The 22,530-nt window shown below is 54.5% G+C and overlaps 5 protein-coding genes across 5 annotated transcripts; all 5 read right to left on the reverse strand.

The window, feature by feature from the left end:
* Positions 1-315: 315 nt before the first annotated feature.
* BO94DRAFT_573512 (Gfo/Idh/MocA family protein) lies at positions 316-1,792 on the reverse strand (the record flags this gene model as incomplete). The annotated part of the gene is made up of 4 exons (XM_025614972.1): positions 316-1,045; positions 1,091-1,621; positions 1,698-1,718; positions 1,771-1,792. The coding sequence occupies 4 exons, from the start codon at positions 1,790-1,792 to the stop codon at positions 534-536; spliced, it is 1,086 nt and encodes a 361-aa protein (XP_025469398.1). The 3' UTR covers positions 316-533.
* A 327-nt stretch (positions 1,793-2,119) lies between these two features.
* BO94DRAFT_554883 (uncharacterized protein) lies at positions 2,120-7,385 on the reverse strand (the record flags this gene model as incomplete). The annotated part of the gene is made up of 9 exons (XM_025613751.1): positions 2,120-2,320; positions 2,348-2,549; positions 2,604-2,913; positions 2,970-4,083; positions 4,152-4,311; positions 4,510-5,279; positions 5,328-6,081; positions 6,141-6,977; positions 7,258-7,385. 9 exons carry the CDS (start codon positions 7,383-7,385, stop codon positions 2,120-2,122), a joined length of 4,476 nt encoding a protein of 1,491 aa, XP_025469399.1.
* Positions 7,386-7,842: 457 nt separating this feature from the next.
* BO94DRAFT_573513 (uncharacterized protein) lies at positions 7,843-12,925 on the reverse strand. The gene is made up of 9 exons (XM_025614973.1): positions 12,235-12,925; positions 11,962-12,175; positions 11,762-11,899; positions 11,599-11,712; positions 11,346-11,543; positions 11,262-11,286; positions 10,600-11,202; positions 8,831-10,550; positions 7,843-8,779 (listed from the first exon to the last, which is right to left on the reverse strand). The coding sequence occupies exons 1-9, from the start codon at positions 12,844-12,846 to the stop codon at positions 7,961-7,963; spliced, it is 4,443 nt and encodes a 1,480-aa protein (XP_025469400.1). The 5' UTR covers positions 12,847-12,925; the 3' UTR covers positions 7,843-7,960.
* Positions 12,926-13,347: 422 nt separating this feature from the next.
* BO94DRAFT_461497 (P-type ATPase) lies at positions 13,348-14,734 on the reverse strand (the record flags this gene model as incomplete). The annotated part of the gene is made up of 5 exons (XM_025607932.1): positions 13,348-13,718; positions 13,829-13,893; positions 13,943-14,325; positions 14,388-14,495; positions 14,585-14,734. The coding sequence occupies 5 exons, from the start codon at positions 14,732-14,734 to the stop codon at positions 13,348-13,350; spliced, it is 1,077 nt and encodes a 358-aa protein (XP_025469401.1).
* A 2,566-nt stretch (positions 14,735-17,300) lies between these two features.
* On the reverse strand, positions 17,301-21,650 carry BO94DRAFT_616888 (ABC transporter ATP-binding protein; the record flags this gene model as incomplete). Its single annotated transcript, XM_025616810.1, has 10 exons — positions 17,301-17,450; positions 17,500-18,472; positions 18,541-19,070; positions 19,120-19,292; positions 19,349-19,919; positions 19,977-20,559; positions 20,613-21,214; positions 21,281-21,355; positions 21,406-21,507; positions 21,561-21,650. The coding sequence occupies 10 exons, from the start codon at positions 21,648-21,650 to the stop codon at positions 17,424-17,426; spliced, it is 3,726 nt and encodes a 1,241-aa protein (XP_025469402.1). The 3' UTR covers positions 17,301-17,423.
* Positions 21,651-22,530: the final 880 nt, after the last annotated feature.

The following is a 22,530-nucleotide window of genomic DNA, read 5'->3' on the forward strand; positions in this document are numbered from 1 at the left end:
GGCGGTTTCGATCGTCCGATGCCCATCTGTAGCCTCTAACCTCTCCCTCGCTCGTTCCCTCTTATTGTTTTATTTTTCGGAGTCTGGGTTGTGAAGACTAAAGTAAATGATAGAATATAATCAGCGACACTGCAGAACTGGATACGGCGGATGGGATCACTGGGGAGGGGAGAGATGGGTGAGGTGGATGAGGTGGGGGAGATCCCGGGGATAAGTATTGAAGTTCCACACGCCATCTCGGAAAAATATATTTTTCACTCCAGTTTACTCCGAGTCCTCCACTGTCTCGTCTCCAACCAGACCACGACCACCCAAGAATTTCAAGACAACTCCAATCGGTCTATTTTGATCCGTTACTTGTTATGTCGACTTGAACAGCTCTGAGCATTCCAATCCCGCCCCTCAAACAAATTCTACCAGGCGATATTTGTGTGTTGGTTTCCCCTCAATCTTCTCTTAATCTTCCCATCTTCCCCCCACTCTCTCCTCAACCCCCTCCCAATCTCCCTAGTTCCATCTCCCCCCTCCTCCTCTCACCCCCTCGTGGATTCCAGCTCTTCCGAATACCTCAACCCATGCTGTTGACGCACCTCGTCCAACACCCTCATCATCCACAGTGTATCCTTCAACGGCATTCCCTCCGAATCGATTCGCCCCTCCCGAATGCAGCGAGCACTTTCATCGGCCTCCCAGAACAGTCCATGCCCCACGGGGATTGGAAAGCTGGTCGTCTCGGGCGCCTCCGACGACCCATAAGTCACAACCCGGATCCAGTTCGGACGAGCAGCGGGTCCATACACCTGAACCTGCCCCTTGGTGCCGAGAATTCGCACTCCCGGCTCGCTGGGGTCCGCCGTGACGCGCAGACTGGCCGTCGCGACGCCCTGCGTCTTCGTCTCGGGGGAGGTGATGACCACTGTCACCGTTTCATCGACCCCGGTCGCCTCGTACGGAATCACTGCGCTGGATACCTGCAGGGAACGTGAATTGTTCTCTCCTTCAGAGCCGAGGAAGAGCCGGACCCATGTGAGGGGATACACAGCCACTACACTCATCAGCAGTCATCACATCGTCTGGACGAGTTACTCACAATCCAACAGCGCCCCCCCTGCAAGGGCCGGATTTACCAACCGATGCGAAGTCCCGTACAGCCTTTCCACATCCCTCCCCAGATTCCGCTCAGCCACAACGCGCTGGACCGTCCCGATCCTCCCCTCCCGCACCAACTGCTGCACATGTCGCGTCAACGGGAAGAAGCGCGTCCATAAGGCTTCCATAAGATACAATCCCCGCTCACGAGCCAGCTGCACGAGAATCTCCGCCTGTCTGGCATTTACCGTAAACGCCTTCTCCAACAGAACATGTTTGTTACCAGTCAAGGCCAGCCTAGCATGAGGGAAATGGTGCGAATGTGGCGACGCGATATACACGATCTCGACATCGGGATCAGCAACCAGGGCCTCGTAAGATCCATATGCCCGGGCAGTCGAGGGCGCACCAACAGCCGACAGAAACGATTGGGCCTTGTCGAGCGAAGTCGAAGAGGCAACGGCCAGGAAGTCGTGGGTCAAGTCGTGCACGTCGCGGGTAGTCGGGTCGATCAGCAGATCTTTGCCAAATTCTGCAACAGGATCGGGTCAGTGAGTGCTGGAATGTGACACAGACACAGACACAAATTGGAGTCAAGGGGGACGTACTGAGCGCATTATCGCCGGTTCCTGCGATTGGCACGTTAGTGATTACGGATGGGGTCGGGTAGGGGGGTCGCACCGAGAATTCCCCAACGGACCATGATGAACTGCGGTATAGGGAGGATACGATTCTTCTTTATCGACTCAGGGCCTTCTTTTTGTGAGGTGCTTGGAAAATAAATATGGCTGAAAGTGGGGGAGGAGTGCCCATCATCGCGGCAGATCGCGTCATCGTGGGCTGCAGGCACTAACCGCAGGCCAGATAAGAAATCAGCATCCTCCTCGATGATTCAGGCTGATGTTTATCCTTGTCCCTGCTCCAGGTGGACAGAACTCCCAAAGTCACCCTGCACAGAAATATTCGCGAAACTATTGTCTTCTGTTGGATGGACACACTAGAATGTTGAGCCGTCCAATGCCAGATGTTATTAACTACGCCTCAACCGGTCCCCCATGAACGGCTCAGCTGGCCAGCCCTGCATTGTACCCCCGTCGTCAACATGATCCCCGGACAAGACCAATGTATGCTCTAGCAAACACGCATCTGCCCCCATGGACGCCCCCGACAGCAACCGCGACCCCGTGCGCAGGACACTCCGATCTCCCACCCGCAGCAGATGCAGCTCAAACTCCCCCCGCGTATTCAGATGGCATACCAGACTGGCATCATCCACCGTGACCCGATCTCCCAACGTGACCAGGTCCGGCTCCGTGAGCAAAATGTGCGGATCGCCATTGGCAGCCAACGCGCAATCCGCCCCGATCGTGGCCCCCATGGCCCGGTAGAACCAGCACAGATACGCCGTGCCACCGAGTGATGGCAGGATGCCGATTCCTCCGAAAGAGTCGTCCATGATGCTATCCACCGTGCGCTAGATCTGCCATCATTGACAGTAGCTGCTGCGGTCATACGGGTACGAGCCCTCCTGCCGTCGACCCAGCAGGAGCCACTTGGTGGCAATGACCATTGCTAGGGATACGACCGTCTGTACTAACGTTACCGCGGCCATGGCCGTGGCCAGCATCCCGTACACGGCAAAGGGGCGCCACCACCGCATCTCAAAGGCCAGCAGATCAGTTTGGAGCAGACGGCCCAAGACGAACAATCCTGCCAGGGGCACCACCATGGAATACACTGCGGTGAAGGCCACGACGAGATTGGAGTATCCAAGGATGGATCCCATCCCCAGCACATGATAGTTGGCTAGGCCTTGGTAAAAGGCTCGCCCAAATGGCCGGGACGTGTCATGCCCCTGATCAGCAGCCTCAAGAAGACACTTCCCTTGATCTGCGGAAAGCGAATCGCATCGCCGTGCTTGCTGCCTGTCCACACATTGTCATCCGGGTAGAGCCCATTGCGGCGCAGCAATGACCCCGAACCCACCATGGTGCGCGTCCCAACCGTGACCCCCGGCAGCACCACAGCCCGGTCCCCCAGCATGGCCCCATCCCCGATGACGATGGGCTCCCTCCCCGTCCCGTCCGCCGTGATCAAATACGACTGGGACCCAAACACCACATCATTGCCAATATCGACCAGGTCAAAGTCCGGCGTCAGCTTCAGCCCAGTTCGGGGCCAGTAGACGCGTTTCCCCACTCGCCCGCCCAGCATGCGCACCGCCACCGATACCAGCTCATAGTGCGGCCCGACAATCCGAGCCAACTGGGAGATATCCCCCAGCGGAAGAATGGCCTCGACGACCGCGTGTCGCACCCGCTGGGCCGATGGGAGCTGACCATAAGAGCCACGCTGTGGTCGGCCACAGACCGCATCTAACGCGTGCTTCACGGCAACGACCGTTAGAAACCATATGATGGGGCCCGCGAGGGACGAGTAAAGCCGCATCAGAAGGAAGTAGCCGATCCGGGTTGAATTCGTAAGCCATAAGACGGTGTGTCGCAGCCGGTCTTCGCCTATGGTCGGATATCGACTCACGATGGGGAGCAGTCCTGCTAGGCGCGGCAGTGCAGACGCAAAAGCGACGACGATCTCCATCGGTGTCACGACCAATATTTGCCAGATCCAGTGCGGCTGTGGGATATGGGCAGAGGCAAGATCCCGGTGAGACTCGTCGGCATCGTCGACCTCCCAGGTACATGAGTTGGGCCCAATACAGGTGCCGGGAAGCAGTGTGGTCCCTGGCACAACGCTCGATCGGATGCCCACATAGCAGTTGGCTCCGATGGAAATGGACTGTAGCAACATAGACGTATTCCGCTCACTAGCAAACGGCCGACAGAGGCAATGCTCTAGCACGACCCCGTCCCCGATGTGAATGAGATCATATTCACCCAGGGCCGTGGATTCGTCAATCTGCACGCCCCGCCCAATATGTGTGCCCAGGGCCTGGTAGTACAGTACTCGGCTCCAGTTATAGCGGTTGAAAACACCCTAATCCCTTCTGTTAGCTCTCACTCGGAATCTCTCAGCATGGCCCAGGACACAGGGTCACGACATGCCTTGCCACACACTTGCAGCACCTTCTGTGTCAACCACCATCGCATATGATATGGTCCCCACATCGGATACATACCAGCCTTGTATCGACCAACAAGCAGCCATTTCAGGGCGATGCCCAGCAGGGGGCAGATAAATCCCATGGCCAATTGGACCGCCAATCTTACGAGGACGAGGCCAAGCACTCGCCCAAACAGATTGAGTCGGAGTGGAAACCGGGTCGCTACCCCAGAGAGAAGATAAACCAGGAAGGTCCAACGCAGAGCTTGAAGCATGGGGTAAAGAATAACCGAGGGGAGCAGGTTGAGGAACAGCACGAACGGCTGGGTGGAACTATACCTCTCACGACAGCCAGGTAACTCGTCAATGCTAGCCTTGTGCCTGACCAGGTCCGCAGTTGCTGCTTTAATGACGGCCGTCATGGCGCCAATGGTTCTGCTCCGAAACAGCGCATCCACTGCGAGAGGAGCCTGGAACTCCTGTCGGAGCTGAGAGATGAGCCGGCCGGCTCTCAGACTGTCCCCTCCGGACTCGAGAAAGTCAGTAGCGGGCGTCATGTCCTCAGGAGTGCTATTAAGCGCCGCGGCGAAGAGATCCGACACTTGCTGCTGGATAGGTGAGCTGGCGGCGGGGTATAGGGCATGGAGCTTGGCTTGCACGGCAGCCTCATCGATGACCCCGTGGGTGTCTCGCGGAATGGGACCATTCACCACTTCCAGGGTGCTCGGGATGAGATACCCGTGCATGAGGTCTGGGAGGAGGGCGAGGATATCATGGCCTCTAATTTGGCTTCTTCCGTCCCGAAAGAGGATTGCCCGCGGGTATCCATCCACCGCATGGGCCCGCAGGAGAATCTCGGACATGCCGGACGCTTGGACCAGATATGCCTCAACCCCACGCGGGTCTATCTCACATCTTCTATGAGGGATAGGGCAATGGAGAGGCGTGTTCACCGGCGGACAATCCGCTTCGTAGTGACGCTCGGCGGCCGCGATGTGGTCTGTCAGTGTCTGCAACCCCAATCGCTGACTGAGGTCGATGCGCCGTACCTTACTCTGGGATCGGGGCAGAGCGTCCATGTAGACCAGTACGGCGGGCCACTTTGGCTGGTGAAGGCAGTCCTTGAGAGCCTAGTGCATTTGTCGAAGGTCCGGCCTCTGGCGACCTGTTGGGATTACAATTGCCACGCCGACAACCTCGTGCAGGACATCATGAGGGGTGGAGAATGCTAGAGCATCACTGACACGGCCGAAGATAATGGACGAGGGATCTTGGGCCGCGGACATGATGGCATCTTCGACCTCTACTGGCGAGATGGTCTCCCCTCCGCGATTGATGATTTCCTTGGTACGCCCGGTGATGTAAAGCCATCCGTCCTCGTCGACATGTCCGAGGTCGCCCGTATGAAACCAGCTCCCATTGCTGAATGAGCTCCGATCGAGCCCGCGGGGAGTGAGATATCCCGGGAATAGTGGCAGCCCTCGGATACAGATCCGTCCCACTGAGCCAGGAGGGGCATGTTGCTGCGGATGTTGGGTATCGAAAATGGCCAGCTCTGGCCCAACAGCGAGACCTGAACTGCCAGTCCGATTGGCGTCACAGTCTGGTGGTGGTGCAGTGATGGGTACACATTCAGTCATCCCATAACTAGGTGATACTGTGCATCGAAATATGTTTTGCAGCTTTGCTGCAAGACTTGGGGATAATCCTGCCGCCCCGTTGCAGATGAATGTTATAGTGCTTCTGCTAATGGCGTTAGTTCGATGCTCCGCCTCAGCCACTATCATTTCGTGTAATGTCGGCGCAGCGTAGTACCACGTTGGGTGGTATTGTTCCACCACGTCCCAGAACATATTCGGATCAAAATATGGGCAACAGATGGTGGTGCCACCTGCCACAAGGGGAGCCCACAAGCTGCGCATCATGCCGCCACTGCTACTCTCAGCACAGGTTCTCCCGCCTTGATTGTGCTAACGATCGGATCTCCCTACACATGACGAAGCGGCATCATATTCAAACCGCGAGACTCAGGGGTCAATCTGAGACTATCCATCGTGAACGTTGCCATGACCAGGAGATTGAACATGCTGATCGGAACTAACTTCTTGGTGCCACTGGTCCCACTCGTGGCCAGAATAATAGCGAGATCATCGGGACCATTTGGGGCCGGCTTAGCCGAACAGGGTACGCCTGCTTGATTGACAGAAGAGACATCAAAGGTCAGGTCGTCCAAAGGTTGGACGGTGTAGATGAGCAAGCTTGGCATATTCTTGAATCGTGGTACATCGCCCTCAAGCACGAGCATGGCTTCGGCCTGAGCCGTATTCACATCGGCCATCAGCTCCTCCGACGCTGCTGTATATGCTATCGGCACGAGCGTATAGCTATGCGCTATAGCAAGTGAGGCCAAAGCCAGGAGTAGCCCATTGGGGAGAACAACCGCCACTCGCGCCTTCCTATCAGTGATCAAGCCCGGTAGCTTCAGGTCAAAATCCTCATTGAATTGCCGCACCTTCGCGTGGGATATCTCCCGGCCTGACTGGGGGTCAAGGAGTGATCGCTGCAGCAAGTTACCGGATATCAAGTCCGTGATATGGGGCGTAACACATTTCAATCGGTGCTGCACGTGGTCGATAGCCATGGTCCACTCCGGGGAGCTGCCATCCTTGGCTATTTCCGGCAGCCCTTTCCAAACTCTTTGATAGCATCGAAGAAGATCCTGGAACGGCCATGGCCCATCTTCCCTATCTAGCAAGTCTGCTAGCTGGCTTAATGCCTTCTCAGACGATAATTGTTGCAGGCCTTGCAACTCGTCCTTGATACTTGCCCTGTTGAGTGTGTCAGCATACGTTTAGCCCAGCCTGAGGCTCTATTCGACAAACAAGCTCCCCCTGATGACAGAGATGTAGCAAGGCTAGCCCCAGCTTCTAAAATCGAGGTTCTGGTCTCAGCAGAGGTAGGTGAGAACAGGGACCAAAATCCGCGGGGTATCGCTAAATCCATCCATATATCCCTTGAAGTTGTCCTACCCCCTCCTACATGCCAGAGGAGGTGACACTGACCCTCTAGTGAGAGCAGCAAATGCACAATGTACCATGCAAGCCACACCGCCGCCAGTGCCGATCACCATCTGCAATTGTTATCCAATGAGGATCCGGGTCATATTCGGGATGCAGTGTCCACCGACTAGCTCCTCTGTCGCCAGATGCGATCGATGTGTCATGGTTCATAGGCATGGCGCTGCTGGGTGCATGATCCTTGCGTCTACTCTCTGCAGATCCGATTCATGTGATCACTGATGAGGGCGCCTTGCATTTCATTACGTCTCTTGGGCCCCTGTGATTGATACGGAATTGACTACCGAGGTAATCTGTGACTGGGCCGGTTACTCAGCGATGAGAACGAGGATCTCAGTACACGATTCTCGATCGATAATCGGGGGGTGGGGGGGATATATGTGCCCTTTGTGGACCCCACGTTACTCCAGTCGGGGTTTTCCCAAACGTGGCCTCGGTCTTTGCCTGCCATCCATGACTAGAAGGGATTCGTAGATAGATGGTCTGCAAAGTCTAACTCCGCAGAGTCTTGTTAAGCGGGTCTTACTCTCGGAATTCTACGGGGTGGGAGATAGATTAGGAAGTCGATAGTAGAGCATCATGGTTACTAAAGAGTAGAGTAATTAATCATCACACACTTAGCAGGCTCTATTAGGCTAATAGAATATGATCTGATTTGACTTCACTTGATCATGAGATGTAAACCGTGTCGTCCTATGCTTTATTGTCTATATTATCCAGCTATCAGAACATCATTACTCCGCTTCTGCCCCTGGGGCGTCTACTTCCTCGGCAGGCTGTATCTGCTTCACCGCTCGAGACACTTCCTGTCCGATCAACTCCGATAACCTCGATTGGATATCGCCAATCAGGCGGGTCTGGAATCCATCAAGCTGGGCGGATATGCCTGCTTGGACATTGGCAATCTGGCCGAGGATCGCATCTTGGAGTTTATTAGCAGCCTCTGAGTACTGATCTTCCCTATCAAGGTTGCTTTGCCGGTGCGTGGATGTACCAGCAAGTGCCAACTCTCTGCAGCACGCTGTATCAAGATCGTTGATACGTGGTATGCGCACTGTTGTCAGTGACCTGATGGTTTGTTGAAACACAGTCGACTCGTGATTCCATTGTTTGATTGTCGCAAGACGTATCACGGCTGCGAATAATTCGAATGTGAGATCCTCGATGGCGACCTTGGTCCAATGTGGTATTTCAATCTCATCGCGAGACGCCAGTCGGTGGTATTGGGTGCATTTGTTGCCGAATCGAATCAGATTCTTCACAAGGGTCATCAAATCCGATGCAGCCAGATAGCCTGGTGTCAACCCGGCACGCTTGGTTTCGGACGCCCGCTCTTGTGTATTCTTATCATTGGTTTGTTTTCGCTGCTGTTCGAGATCAATAGCCACCATGTCACTGAGAGCAGCGGAGCTTAGCCCCTTGGTTATATCTCTCGGCAGGCCGGTGGTGAGAGCGTGAGGGAACGGGGCTGTCTCCTTAGAAGAGGGCTTCTTCAAAGATTGCGACTCATTCATAACGCCGTCCATACATTTCAGGACCAACGGCCCCAGATTCTGCTCGTTGTTAGTTAACAATCACTGGTATGACTGATCGTGATTGCCTACCTCCAAGATATGACTAATGCCAGCCCAAAACAACGCTTTGTAGAGCAAGTCCTCGCTGCGCCAGTCCTCGTCGTCCACAGTCAGTCTAGAAACCAGTCTCTTGATAGCTTCCAACTGTTCGTCAAAGGGAGCCACACAGTGGCATGCTGTTGTAAGACTGGTCTGGCAGACCTCCAAGGTCCGGAGGCGTGACAATCCCTTCCATCTGTCTAGCGCAGCCACCAGCAGCTTTTGACGTTCCGATACCTCTTTCGTGATGGTCTGCTGCGGGAGGAACAACTTCTGGTAGGTCCGAATAGCATCCTTGTCGCCTTTTTCGATTCTTCTGTAGGCTGTGGTCCAGGGATGGTCCTCATTTTGCTGGTACTTTGCGCCACTGGCTTTCAATACAGCAATGACACCCTTCGGACGGGGCTGTGCATTCCAAGCAGCCTGCAGCGCCGTCCCGAGCCTGCCGCCCACGAAATTGGGGTCGGCGCCACGTTCAAGAAGCATTTGGACCGTTGATTCGTTCCCTACTGATGACGCTGCCACGAGAGCCGTCCCGAAGAACCCGGCTAAGTGATCGACTGGAACTCCCCTGGACTGCTTACTGGTGCTTTGCCTTCCCGCCAATAATAAACTGACCACTGAATCATGGCCTCTGTATGCGGAAACATGAAGTGGGTTACCCAAGGTACCGTCCTCCGTTCCTGTAACTCGAGCCTTGGCGTTGATCAACACCTCTGCTATGGAAGCATAGCCCCGTGCAGCCGCAACATACAGTGCGGTTCCATGTTGCCCCTTTTCGGCGTTCACATCCACATTGTGTTTCAACAACGCCTTGGTGACGGTCCTATACGCTTGGTACACAGCAAGTTGCAAAACAGTTTCTCCCTTTTCACCCCGTAAGTTCAGATCCTTCGGCTCACCCTTGAGCAAGTCCTCGGCAATAGTTTTGAGGCGCAGCTTAATTGCATAGTAGACAGGGGATGCACGGCGCCATCTCTGGATTGACTTCTTTTTTCCGGGATCTTCTACTGGTGTAGACTGGCGATCGGGGTCGAAGCAGTCCAGCCAAGCCCCAAAGCTCTCTGGTGATTGAAACAGCTGGATTACTCTCTGCTGAACCAAAGAGCGTTCCTCCGCGAGACCCTGTGTCTTCTCCAATTGCCGATAATGCTCGAACCAGTACTCGGCTGCGTAGTTTGTTAATTTTGAATCAAGGGATGTTTTCCCGGTCGTATCGTCCGTTTCTCGGGATTGAATCAGGATATCCAGACAGCGTTGGAGGATTGTAACGTGTGCTTCCTCTTCTGAGCAAACGAACCGCGATATCGAGCTCTGCGAGCTTAATCGAAGCTGAGACTCCAAGTACTCCTTCGCTGAAAAGTGAGTAAACTGAAGCACCTTTTCGGAAGTTTGATGCTGGCGGTTAATGGTGACCGTCTGCGTTGACTGGGTCACCCACCTGCCAGTGCAAATGTCGTAGACAGCATCGACATCATGGAGCCCAACTGCTGCGGCGATCTCGTCCTGGGTGAGCGGCCGGAGCTGCCTCAGAAGCCAGACAAATATTAGTTTAACATATCTTTCATCGGCTTCCTTCACAGAGCTCAAATGCTTCTCATAGATGGCCACCATGCTGGTGGGGACGGTGTTGAGCTTCTCCTCTATCTTGTTTGGATCTTTCCGACAATCGCGTAATTCCTGTACCAAAGATGTTGCCCACAGAAAATTGCTGTTGCCTGTTAGCCAAGCGGTGATAGATCGTGGTGGGGGGGTCGTACCTTCCAGCTCCTTGGGTCAGTCTCGCGCGAATCGACGATTTGAGCGGTTTATCTAGATCACCTATACCCTCGCCCTGGTTCATAATCGTGTTGATGTAGTTGCGTATATCGATATCCAGTCCCTCTGTTACATCGATCTGGACCAGAATGTCCTTGAGACGACCCCGGAGGCATTCTCGTATGTCTTCCTCGTTTTTGCTGACTAACAGAATGTGAAGATTTGACAGGCCAGACACACCCAGACGCCGAATGAGATCGAGAAGGTCGCGTCGGTTTTGATCTTTTGACTGGGTTGGAAACTCATCCAGACCATCCAAGACAATGAACACGTCTTTGTGGAACTCGATTGCGGCAAGAACGGTGTGCAGGTACTCGATGAGAACTTTGGTGTCAGGGTAGCGGGCAAACCTTCGATCGTCTTCCAAGGACGTGGAGATTTCTTCGGGGAAACCCCCAAGACTACTGCCCAATTGCCGTAGGAAAAAGCGCAAGAGTAGATCGATGCTCATTGTATCGGGTTTATCGAAGCGAAAATACCAGCGTAGCAGTACCCTATCTCGATCTTTTTTGATCATTGTGTCTAGTTGTTCAATGATTGTTGAGCTAAAGAAGCACATCAGTGAACATGCCAGATGAGAGTATGGGATAGTATCAGCTCATACCACAGCGATGATTTTCCACATCCAGCTTCATGGCTCGTCAGCATCCTACACTTGTATGCGATGAGGGTGTTGGTCACAACGTACATTCGCCATAGAGCCAAAGAAGAGACTGCGGGTGGTCGACCCAGTCTCTATAGTCGTGACGCTCGAGCAACCACTTGCCGGCCGTGTGGGGTCCTGGCTTGGTCACAATAGCAGACCTGAGTCTCCTATGCTTGCTTTCGCTAGGAGCATCCTTTCCATTAGGAAACAGCCATTCAAGCAATTGTGTCAATATTTCCGCTTCCATCGGTCAGCAGGACACGCAGAAAATGCGAGGATTGTAGGAATCACGTACACGAAAGTGCCGTATCAATCTTTGCGACGCCTTGGATGATGAGTGACGCATTGTGCGACGCCTTACTCAACATGTCTTGAACCTCTTTGACTCGTTGTATCTCCTCTTCTTGGCCTACTATGGTCTCAATACCAGCTCGATGCACACACAAACATCGACTTACTCTCAAGCATCAGTTGCTGCTGCTCAGCCATGAGCTGTCGATACCATTTGTCCACCATCTGATCGTCATTTTCAATGGCAGTTTTCAGCGCCTTGAGCGGCTCATCCGTGAGCGATTTGAAGCTCTGGACCACTCGATCTGTAGCAGATATTGTCAGTCGCCCCTACCATTGCGTTATGGTAAAGGGATTATATTCGAACCCAGTCTTTTGGACGTCGCTGCTTCCTTGACCTTGGCAGAATATCTTAGCACGCCAATGTATACCTTCACGATGGCATTTCCCAGATCCTCGGCATTATTCTGGTGCACCCGGTGATAATGCGCCTCGATTCGGGAGTATCGAGCCAGTAGCACAGCGAGATACTGGGACGCTTCTAGAGTCCGCTGCATTCGTTCCTGGGTATTCTGGACGAGCTGCGAGGTGTCAGTCGAGGCCAACAACAGCATCAGGGATTAATGGTGTGATTGCCAACCGTGAGGCCAAAAGAGACCACCGCCCAGGCACTGGATGCATAGCCCGTAGGATCAAACTTGACAACCACATCACCCAGCGCCTTCACTGCCATCGCCGACTTTAGAATAGAGACGGATCGATCGTAGGCAATCTCTCTGCTTTTTGACGGCCAACGCTCCTGGTATACACTCAGTTTGCTTTTTGTCAATTCCATCACACTCTCCACATAGTCCTTGGGCAGCTTTCCCATGCGATTAAGAGTCTTGTTGTGCCACTTCTGGGAAAGGCGATTCCGATTGTCATCACCCACGTCGACAGACATCCATGCCTCTTCCCACAAATTCCGCTCGGGCTCCAGGAGGGTACTCGTGGTGGAGCCAGTTATGTTGGAGGTGGAGTTGGAGTTGAAGCTGGATTTGGCTTTAGCGATGCCATTGGACTTTTTGGGCTCCAGGGTGGGCTTTGTGTTCTTCGGAGGGGTGGGCGTCTTTGAAGGGGCCGGGGCCGGAGTCGGGGCCTTTGGTTTCGGGGCGGCGGCGGCGGCGGGCTTGGGCTTGGGCTTGGGCGCGGAGGTCACGCCCGCCGGGGATTTTTTGGGCGGGCGCGCAACATCATGGTCGAGCTTGGCCATTTGGTGACGGCTATTTCATGGTCTGGGGGTTAGGGATAGGTGGTCGATCTGAGATAGCAATGGCGGAACGAACCCGGGCGGTGTCAGGAGGGACAGCATGCGAGGCGTGGTGAGGGGAAAGTGGATTTATACCCCGCGGCAGACGGTGACTCGACAGGGTCACGCTAATGCGGCCCAGCGAGGCGAGGCGCCCGCATGATTGGCGGATGGCGATGCGTTGGCAGCGTGGCGCTGGTCAGCATGGGCCCGGCCGCACCGCCGGGGACAGTGAGACGCGTGATGTCCACGCGACAGGACAAGATCGCATGGCAGGCAGACGGTGGGGAAGTCCGGCATGGTTGAGGAATGTAAGGGAGGAATGGAAGAGAAGAGAGGAGAGAAAGAGAGAGAGAGCAAGCGGGCAGCCGGGTGGGGTCAGGTGGCTCGCTGGTCTTGTTACAGTATAGATACCGAGAGAGGAATCATTTCTTTCATTCTGTCTGATTTTCCTACACATTACATTTACACCTGCTCTTCCGTCACCTGGAACGACTTCTTGATCCCCACCGCCCGTCCATTCCTCCAGTCCAACCCAAACGTCGGGGTCAGCGGACTGGCGTTCAAGTCGCGCCGGAATGCTGTAATCACCGTCGTGATCGTCCGGGTCCCTTCCGGCTGTAGGTGCCACCTCCCAGATTCTTCGGGCTCGGGGCGAGTCCGGGTCTGCTCCGTCAGGCTGGACAGTAGTATACTACCCCGAGTCGTCTTGGGGCCCCGACCAGGCCTGTCATCTAATGCCTTGCGAAAGAGGGGCCGGAGGGTGACCAGGCTGCCCGCCGTGATCCCCAGCCCAACCTCAATAAAGGACCAGATGTCGATCGTAAAGGTGGAATCTATCGGCAGCCACACACTCCATTAGCCTCGACTCTCTGATGACGGGACTGGGATACCAGCCGGGTATAGAAGAAGAACAGGGCGAGCTATCTCGCTATCCGGCACTTACACAAAAAGTCCGTATCCTTGTAGTTTAACAGGCAAGGGATCCGAATGATCACGGCCGTACTCGCCCTGCACCGTCCAGTCAGCCACTGTCCATGCAGTCCAAGGTCATACGTACAAGCACCCCAAACTCAGCGTCGCGCCCAGCGCGACCTTCGTCCTTGTGCTGATCTGCAGCTGGCTGACCAGCACAATGGGCAGCAGCCCGAGCACAAAGTCACACACGGCGCAGATGCTGCTGTAGAGATATGCCACATCGACCAGGACATCCGTGCTCAGGCACTTGCCCGTCCCTCGCCTCTCCCAAAACTCCGAGACGGGGTGGCATTGTAAAAGCATGAAGAACCAGAACACCAAACTGATACTCGTCGATGCCCCCACCACAATCCACAGGATGATGCGCTGGGTTTTCTGGACCGACAATCGAAGAAGCGCCAGCGCGATGGACACCTTGGCGACCCCAGAGGCCCAGACATAGATGCACTGGCCTAACCACCACCACTGCACTGAGAATTCAGCATGATATTAGTATGCGGGACGATGCTTGATTTTGTATCACGTACCAACATGGCCCGACGGAGCTCGGCCAGGCTTGAGAAGTCCTCCAACTGCCGGCCAACCCCTTCCATGGACCCAGCAATGGCGCATACCGTGAGCAAGATGTCAAAGACCTGGGAACCTATCAGCCGTCTGGAGTCTGAGGATGAGGATAGACCAGTCACCCCGATCACCCCAGGGCGCGATTCGTGGAGTCAATTACCATCGCAACAACCATCAGGGTATCATCCCATCCGAAGGTTTTGAGCATTCGCAAGCGAACAAAGCACCGAAAGCACACGGTAATGAGCGATATTACCATAATCAACACCGCCACAGTGAGGATGCTAGCACTCCGGCCCTCTACCGGCATCATCTTGTGAAAGGACCGGCCTGACTGTCGCCCGGCGTCGAGGGTTAGACTCGTGGACGAGAATTATAGATGACGTAATGGCCAGGAGACACAGCTTTCCAGGTGCACCTTTGGCACCCACAGCCATCTTATAGAAGCTGAAAGGAGGTAGGAAGGGTGGGGGTACGCTATAATCAGAAGGGGTTGGCACGACGTCTTTTGGTGGTGGCGCAGATCAAAGTTTATCAAAGAATAGACTCATGTAGTGAGACGAGATGTCATGAGGCATTCTGTCAAGATGGGGTATAGACTCTGTCGCTGACCCTGCATGAAGCTACCGGGAGGATTAGGCGCTGAAACGGCGGAAGAACTAGGAAGAGTACACGATGCGATCGGCGGGGATCGACCAAGTTGAAACACGCTCAGCGGAACCACTTACGAGAAGGCAGGGCCTTCCGTTTCATGTCATCCCTCCAGCGTGACTAACGCGGCCGCTAAAAGGGGAATCGTGTCTTCTTTTTCCTAACCCAGCATGCGAAGGACAGCCCAACGACCCGTCACCATGGCCCCATAATTATGACAGTTCCAGAGTTGACCCGTTCGTGTCTAAACCACGAATGGCGAGCCAGGGAGAACACCAAAGCCGAACAACTCGGATTTAAAACCTTGGCCCGAAAATCTGTTATTTGAAGGAGCGCTGGGGCAATGTCAAGCATGGTGTGCACCTCCAACGCAGCGATAATATGTCTGGTCGTGAGGCAAAGGCAGATCGCAACACTGCCCCTGGACTGCATATGCAGAGGTAGGTCGATCTTTGCTTCTAGATTGACACTGCTGCCCCTGGCAAGTGTGTACCTTATACGTTACTAGCGAGGTGTGCAATGCGGGATGCTTCTTCGCCAGGCAGGACAACGGCCCTTTCCCAATAGGTTCTGGCATATAGTTCCTCCAAGAGATTATCCAGTAGTGGCCGGAAAGCATGATCTGATCAGGAACGATTGGGGACGATCTGGCTGGAGAACCCAAATTAAAGTTTCCGGCCCACCGATCCCGAACGACGAAGCCGTGAGCCTGAAGACCGGGTGGAGGCAGAATAGAAGTCCAGCGCCCTATCGGCCGATACTAGTAGGTAGGGGTGATTGGATACCATCCGAGCCATATCAAATGGTTGTAGGTGGCAGTCTACGTAGTATCTTCTCCCAATTCGCTGACCTCCACGCCCTCGGTCCTTGTCATATGTTAACTTTGCCCAGGGGGGTATGTATGGTCCAACTCAACCGTGGCCACGTTGTGTCCCGTCGTCACGGGGGAATTCGTGCTGGTGGCCTCGACAGGGTGTTTCCCTGGGCGGGTTGAAACGATTTCCCAACATAGGAGCCCTCCGATGTCTCTCTTCCCGACTTGTCTAGAGTCTGGACCTCTGGATGATGTGCCCGGCCGTTGCACTCGATCCGGCTTGGCTTGCTAACCCGTACCTAAACTTAGACTGTTGCTTCAGGGTGCGAGTCAGCATGCTGGGTCTTTCCAGGCACTACCCGGCAATGATAGGACGAGGGCATATGCCGAAACCTTGAAGTAGGTGGGGGGAATTTACCTAGTAGTCCTTAGTGCTTAGTCCTAGTAGTTCCTTTTCCAATCTCGACCTCCAAAGGTCTCGGTCGTCGTTGCGGGTTCAGGCTTTCAGACTTCCGAGTGAGGGCTGAAGGCTGAAGGCTGAAGGCAGGCCGGTTGTTTCATATCGAGTTGATGCTCCACTGCATCTTAGCACCAACGTATCGTCGTATCGGTGTATAGACTGTAGGGAGAGATGAACTCGCGACCAGGCGGCAGGTGAGGTGGTGGGCTTGGAAGTTGGAACTGGAATTGGAAGCGAAACACGCTCCCCCGATTGGGAATGGATTGGCTTGACCGCCTATCGGATGAACTGCCACATCGGGGAAACTGCTCCAACTGCTCCAACTGCCTTGACCGCCTTGGGAGAAGGAGAGGCAGGTCGTCAGAGGACGAACGGGCAGGTACCCGGGATGTTATTCACTCGTTATCACGGTACTCAACAGTACTACTAGTAGGTAAGAGAGCCTGGAGTACTAGAATGTAGTCATCGCGGTCGGATCGATCTCGCCCGCATGACTACTATGAAGTTCCCAATAGCCAATGCTAGAGACACTCATTATATATTTCTCCCTCTCCCATACTACTAGTATGGTAGCACCTAGGATAAATGTTGACACAAAGGAGACAGACCATCACCCAGCTCTGATTGTAGTCTAAGACTTGATTAGCACGTCCGGTGACGGCTAAAAACCGAAAAAGTCACTGCCTGCTCACATTCACCGCGTTGCCAAAGCCTTCCGTAGACAAGTCAGTTATACCTCCGACCATTCCCCTAATTGGGCATGGGCAATACTTCCTCTTCTCGTGTTGTACCATGGTTGACATGGCCATTGATTTCGGTACTTGTTAACATACTTTTAGTTCTGGAGCCACCTGTCTCCGACCTACCAGAGTACTATCTATTCCCCACTTCCAGCCCCGTGGACCGGATTCAAATGTATCGGCCGTTTATCCGCACGTCTCTGCCATGGGCAGCCTCGAACATGTACATGTACAGATAAGTGAAAAGTGATGCTACAAACTTTTAGGTCATCCCGGTTTAACCTTCACCGATACTCGGGTTCTAACCACACGTCCAATATCACCATATGAAGAGCTACTGGTCCAACGCCTGTGCTTGACACTGCCTCGGGGTCAGTTAAACTCGCGCTCAAAGTAGGAAGAAGACTCACCATCTGCCAATACATCCCCTTCCGGCGAAGCAGGTCGTGGTGGTTTCCCTTCTCAAGGATCCGTGACCCCCGGCCGTCGGAACCCTCGCCGAATACAAAGATGACGTCCGCCTTCTGAATGGTGGCCAAACGATGCGCTACAGCGATGATCGTCATGTCCCGTTTGGCTGCGAGCCGTTCCATCGCATCTTGGACCACCTTTTCCGAATGGGAATCCAGGCTCGAGGTCGCCTCGTCTAGCAGCAGCAGCCGGGGCTTTCGCAGCAGGGCCCGGGCGATGCACAGGCGCTGCTTTTGACCGCCGCTCAGTGCAGATTGCGCATTGACCCCAAGCTCGGTTGAGTACCCCATGGGCAGGGACGTGATGAAATCGTGGATTTCGGCATCTTTACACGCCTGCTCCATCGCATCAGAGACCCCTTCATCGGTCGTTTCCAGACCGAGTAGGAGGTTGTCCCGGATAGTCCCGCCAAACAACTGGGGTTCTTGCGCGACCAGCGACAGGGCACGACGATAGGATGGGAGCTCGATGGAGCGAATGTCCCGTCCTCCGAATAGAATGAAGCCTCCGGTTGGTTCGTAGAATCGCTCTAGCAGCGAGATGATCGTCGACTTGCCACAGCCAGACGCTCCCACAAAGGCCACAAACGACCCACTGGGAATCGACAAATCCAAGCCCTCAAAGGTTGGGGTCGAGCGAGCCGGATACTGGAAGGAAACCCCTTGAAACTCCACGTCGGCCGTGTACCGGCGATCAGTAGCGGGTAGCGTTTCGGCTCCAGGGTCCTTGGTAATTACTTCAGGAGTGTCTCGTTCCTTTAAGATGCGGTTCGCAGAGGCTTTGGCCTGCGCAATGTTGGGGCCAAAGCTGAAGAATTGTCCAGCGGACTGTCCTCCTTGGATGATCGCAATATACACGACAAAGAACGCGACCGTGTCATACTCACGTGAAGCGAGAAGCTGACCCCCGTACCTGCATCCAATGACCGGATTAGCATTGTACTATTCCCTGCGTTACAGCCCAATCCCGCGAGGGCTTACCAGAAGGTGAGCGCCATTGCACACAACTCCACGCTGTCAGAAAAGGCAAACACCAAAGTCCCAACCCATGCTTTTCGCATCGCCTTTTGTCGCTGCTCTCTGAGAAGGGTGGAATATTTTCGGATAATCGTATCCTCCATGGTCAAGGAAGTGACGGTTCGAAAGCCTTTCATGGATTCCATAACCAGCTTCGAGCTGTTCGCGTACACTTCAGCGTTCATATTCTCAAACATAATTTCATATCGGATTCGCATAAAAGCCGCTAGGAATAGAAAGGGCATTGCCGCGAAGAAGGTCACCGCGGCCAACTTCCAGCCAAATACGAAGGAAATCGTCACGCAACCGGTGACATTAAACACCGAAATGAGAGGGAAGACCCCCGTGGGACCGAACAAGTCCTGGAGCTGCTTGGGATCCGTGGCGAGACGGGAGACCAGGCTTCCTGACGAGTTCGGTTGGAGGTCAAAGTAGGATACAGGTTTCCGAAGAAGATTTAAGAAATAATCCTGTCGATAAGTAGAGGCCACGAACTAAGTCCCATCAGTATAAGGGCCCAGAAACCACCTCCGAGAAACATACCATGGAAATGGAGTTCGACGCCGTCCCGAGCGCATAGTAGCATACTGCCATCGCTAAGGCCAGGATAAAAAACATCAAAGACCAGAAGTTGGCAGCATCTGCCAGCTTTTGGCCACTGAACTGAAAAACCTGAACTAGCTTTGCGACGAGCCAACTCTGAAGGGCAAAGCCCGCTGTGGCTGCAATCAGCACGATGTCACTGCAGGGAATGGAGTTGGCAACCACTTACAACCCGCACCAAGTGCTCCCACCAGAATGCACACGTAAAGGATCCAGTGATGGCTTTGTTCCCTGAAGATAATCCGAAAGCTCTTGAAAAAGCTTATGCTCCTGCTTGGGGCATCCTCCCCACTCGTGGGATCGTCGGGGTCGGCCACCGGGTAGTGGTTGGCTTGGGGGTCTTCCTTCGAGGAGAGGATTTCACCTTCGACCTTGTTTTCGGAAACCTCGGACAATGGCTCTAACCGCTGGGCATAAACCAAGCCATGATAGACACCGCCTCGGGCGATAAGGTGCTCATGAGAGCCCTCCTCAATGACCGTTCCATGCTGCATTACCATGATGTGGTCCGCCCGACGAACCGTGGACAGCCGGTGGGCAATCATGATCGTGGTGCGCCCGGTCGCCACTTGATCTAGGGCGGTTTGAACCAGCTTCTCGCCACGAACATCGATTGAGCTAGTCGCCTCGTCTAGGATCAGGATTGGGGGCTTTTTAACAATGCTGCGCGCGATGGCGAGACGCTGGCGTTGGCCCCCGCTGAGCGTGATGCCGCTTTCCCCAACAGTGGTGGTGTATCCCTTCACAGGACCTGGTTAGATATATCTGACGCGAATGTGGGAATCGGTGGAACAAACCAATGGTAAACGCTGGATGAAGTCATCTGCATACGCTTCCTTGCATGCTTGGACGACCAGGTCCAACTTGATGGCGTCCGATTGATCCTCCCAGGGAGATCCAATGAGCCCATATGCGACATTGTTGAAGATGGAATCGTTGAAGAGGAAGGGCTCCTGTTGCACCAAACCAATATGGGAGCGCCACCACTTGACATCCAGGTCCCGGATGGAGTGTTCGCCGACAGCAATGTTTCCATCGTTGTCCTGTAGGTGGTACCATCGCTCCAAGAGAGCCACCACTGTACTCTTTCCTGACCCCGAAGCTCCGACCAAAGCGGTTGTTTTACCTCCCTGAAATCGAGCACTGAACCCGTCCAGCGCTTTGCTATGGGGACGTGTTGGATAAGCAAACGTGACATTATCCATGGTGATATCGGACTGACAAGACACGTCTGCGTCGCGGAGGCCGCCGGGGGTGGGACGCTCGGAGTCGATCATCCCAAAGAACGCCCCAGAAGCACTCACGGCTTTGGAGATGATCATCAGGGGGCTCGCGATGTTCCCCAGCACACCGACAACAATGAGGACGGAAAAGAAGACCCTGCCTGCTGTCAGAAAAGGTTCGTTAAATGTCCCGAGGGTGGTTTGACTCACGTAATAACGGTGTTGATATTGGAAATGTGGCCGTCACGGTAAAGTTTTAGCCCATACCAAAATGCTAAAGCGAAGCTAGAATAGAGCGCAAAGAACAGGAGGGCGATGTGAACGCCAGCCACCGCGGACATCCGCAGCCCCCGTCGCTGAGCCTCTTGAGTCCACTCAATGTACTTGCTCGCCAAGGGTGCTTCGGCACCGAGGGAAAGCACCGTACGGATGGAGCCCAATGCTTCTGCCGCGACCGAGGCATGCTGGCCGTCGGCTTGGTCCATGCTTTGCTGGGCTTTGATCAGGAATGGGACGGTGAGACTGTATCCCACGATGACAAAGAGGATACTGGCGCTGACCACCAGGGTGAGGGCCCATGAATACCGAAAGGCAATTGCATAGGCCGCAATCAGAAGAGCAACGGCCTGGAATAGGACGGCCAGTCTATCGGAGACGCTTTGTTGAATGGTGTTGGACAGTCCAGTGATGGCGTTGGTGATAGACCCTACGGGCATCTCGTCCAGCCTGCTGACTGGCTGCGCAAACAGGGCCTGAGCATACTCCAATCGCAACAAAGCGGATGCATGAAGACTGACGATCCGAAAGCATATCTATTGGCAACAGGTTAGCCATGCATGCGTGGTGTGTAGGTCATTGGAAACTCCCGCTGTACCGACCATGGAGATATAAGTGAGGACGAATTTTCCAATGAAGAGATATACAATATACAGACTAACTGGCCGGGTTAGTGACTGTCTGCTGAGAGCCATCGTACATGGGGTTCTTGCCTGTCCTGGTTGACGGTGGCCTTGAAGGTTTGTTCACTGACGTTCGTCCCCGGAATGAAATACTCATTGAAGCCACCAACCAGCTTACCAAAGACAATATTCATCAATGGAAGCGCCTGAGAGACATCAGTGGGAATCCCTGAGGGATGCCGACCGTTATTGCTCTTACCACTCCCGAGCCCATGGCACATACCAGGCCCAGGACGATGGCTACGATGCCGCCATTGCGAGCACCATAGGACAGGATCCGCTGGGACATGTCAGTTTTGCCACCCTCGCATACGTGAGCGCCACCCAGACATACCAGATAGCTCCCCCACGATGCGTTGCCATCGTCAGGGTTCTTCGCAGAGGCTGCCTCACAGCTTCGTCCCGGTGGCGGGTCGGGGTCCGTGTCGGGGGGCGTGGACACTTTGGGGACTTGGACACAGGACGGGGCAGCAGAGGAAGGCGAGTCCATACTCGTAGGAAGGACTTTCCGAAGCTCAGAAGCATGCTTTCGTGCGAGATGGCGATGGCTCGCAGGAGGGCGCGCGGGGGGGTGTTTGTACGAGATGGGGCCCGCCATGTTTCCGCATCCGGCCATGACAGCCCCCTGGCACCACGGACTTGGCAGCTCAAGCTCCACCCAAGCAGCAAGAATCTTGCTTTGGGCCCGCGAGACTCGTAATGCCCTCCAGGCCCAATGTAACACAATCTCGCCAACGGGGAAGGCCGACCCCGGTTCCCCGCGGGATGGCTTGGTGGGAGGCGCCTTGGGGCCGTGGATGCAACCCTCGGTGGCTTCGCCCGCGGGCTTCTTGGTGCACGACAGCTGATGCTGATAGGTTCGGTGCTTGGTTGGGGTGAAAAATTGTTCATCCCAACAACATCGCGTGATTCTAGTTCTAGGCCCGTCAGGGACGTCACGACTGCCATGGCGATGGTGGACGGGGGGCCTGACGGGTTATGACTCGTGTGCAGTGTATATAGCTCTACTAGTATGTCGGGTGTCTAGGCACGTGGGCTGACCAATTCAAACCATCTTTGATCTGCCCCGGACCAACGTGTATTATTGGCCTTGCGACAGCTGTCGGTGGTGTGCTGCGGCGAGCACACGGTAACTTCCCAGGACAAGGCCCCAACTACACGCATCAATC

This window comes from Aspergillus sclerotioniger (assembly GCF_003184525.1).
Source record: "Aspergillus sclerotioniger CBS 115572 chromosome Unknown BO94scaffold_8, whole genome shotgun sequence".
Taxonomy (NCBI): domain Eukaryota; kingdom Fungi; phylum Ascomycota; class Eurotiomycetes; order Eurotiales; family Aspergillaceae; genus Aspergillus; species Aspergillus sclerotioniger.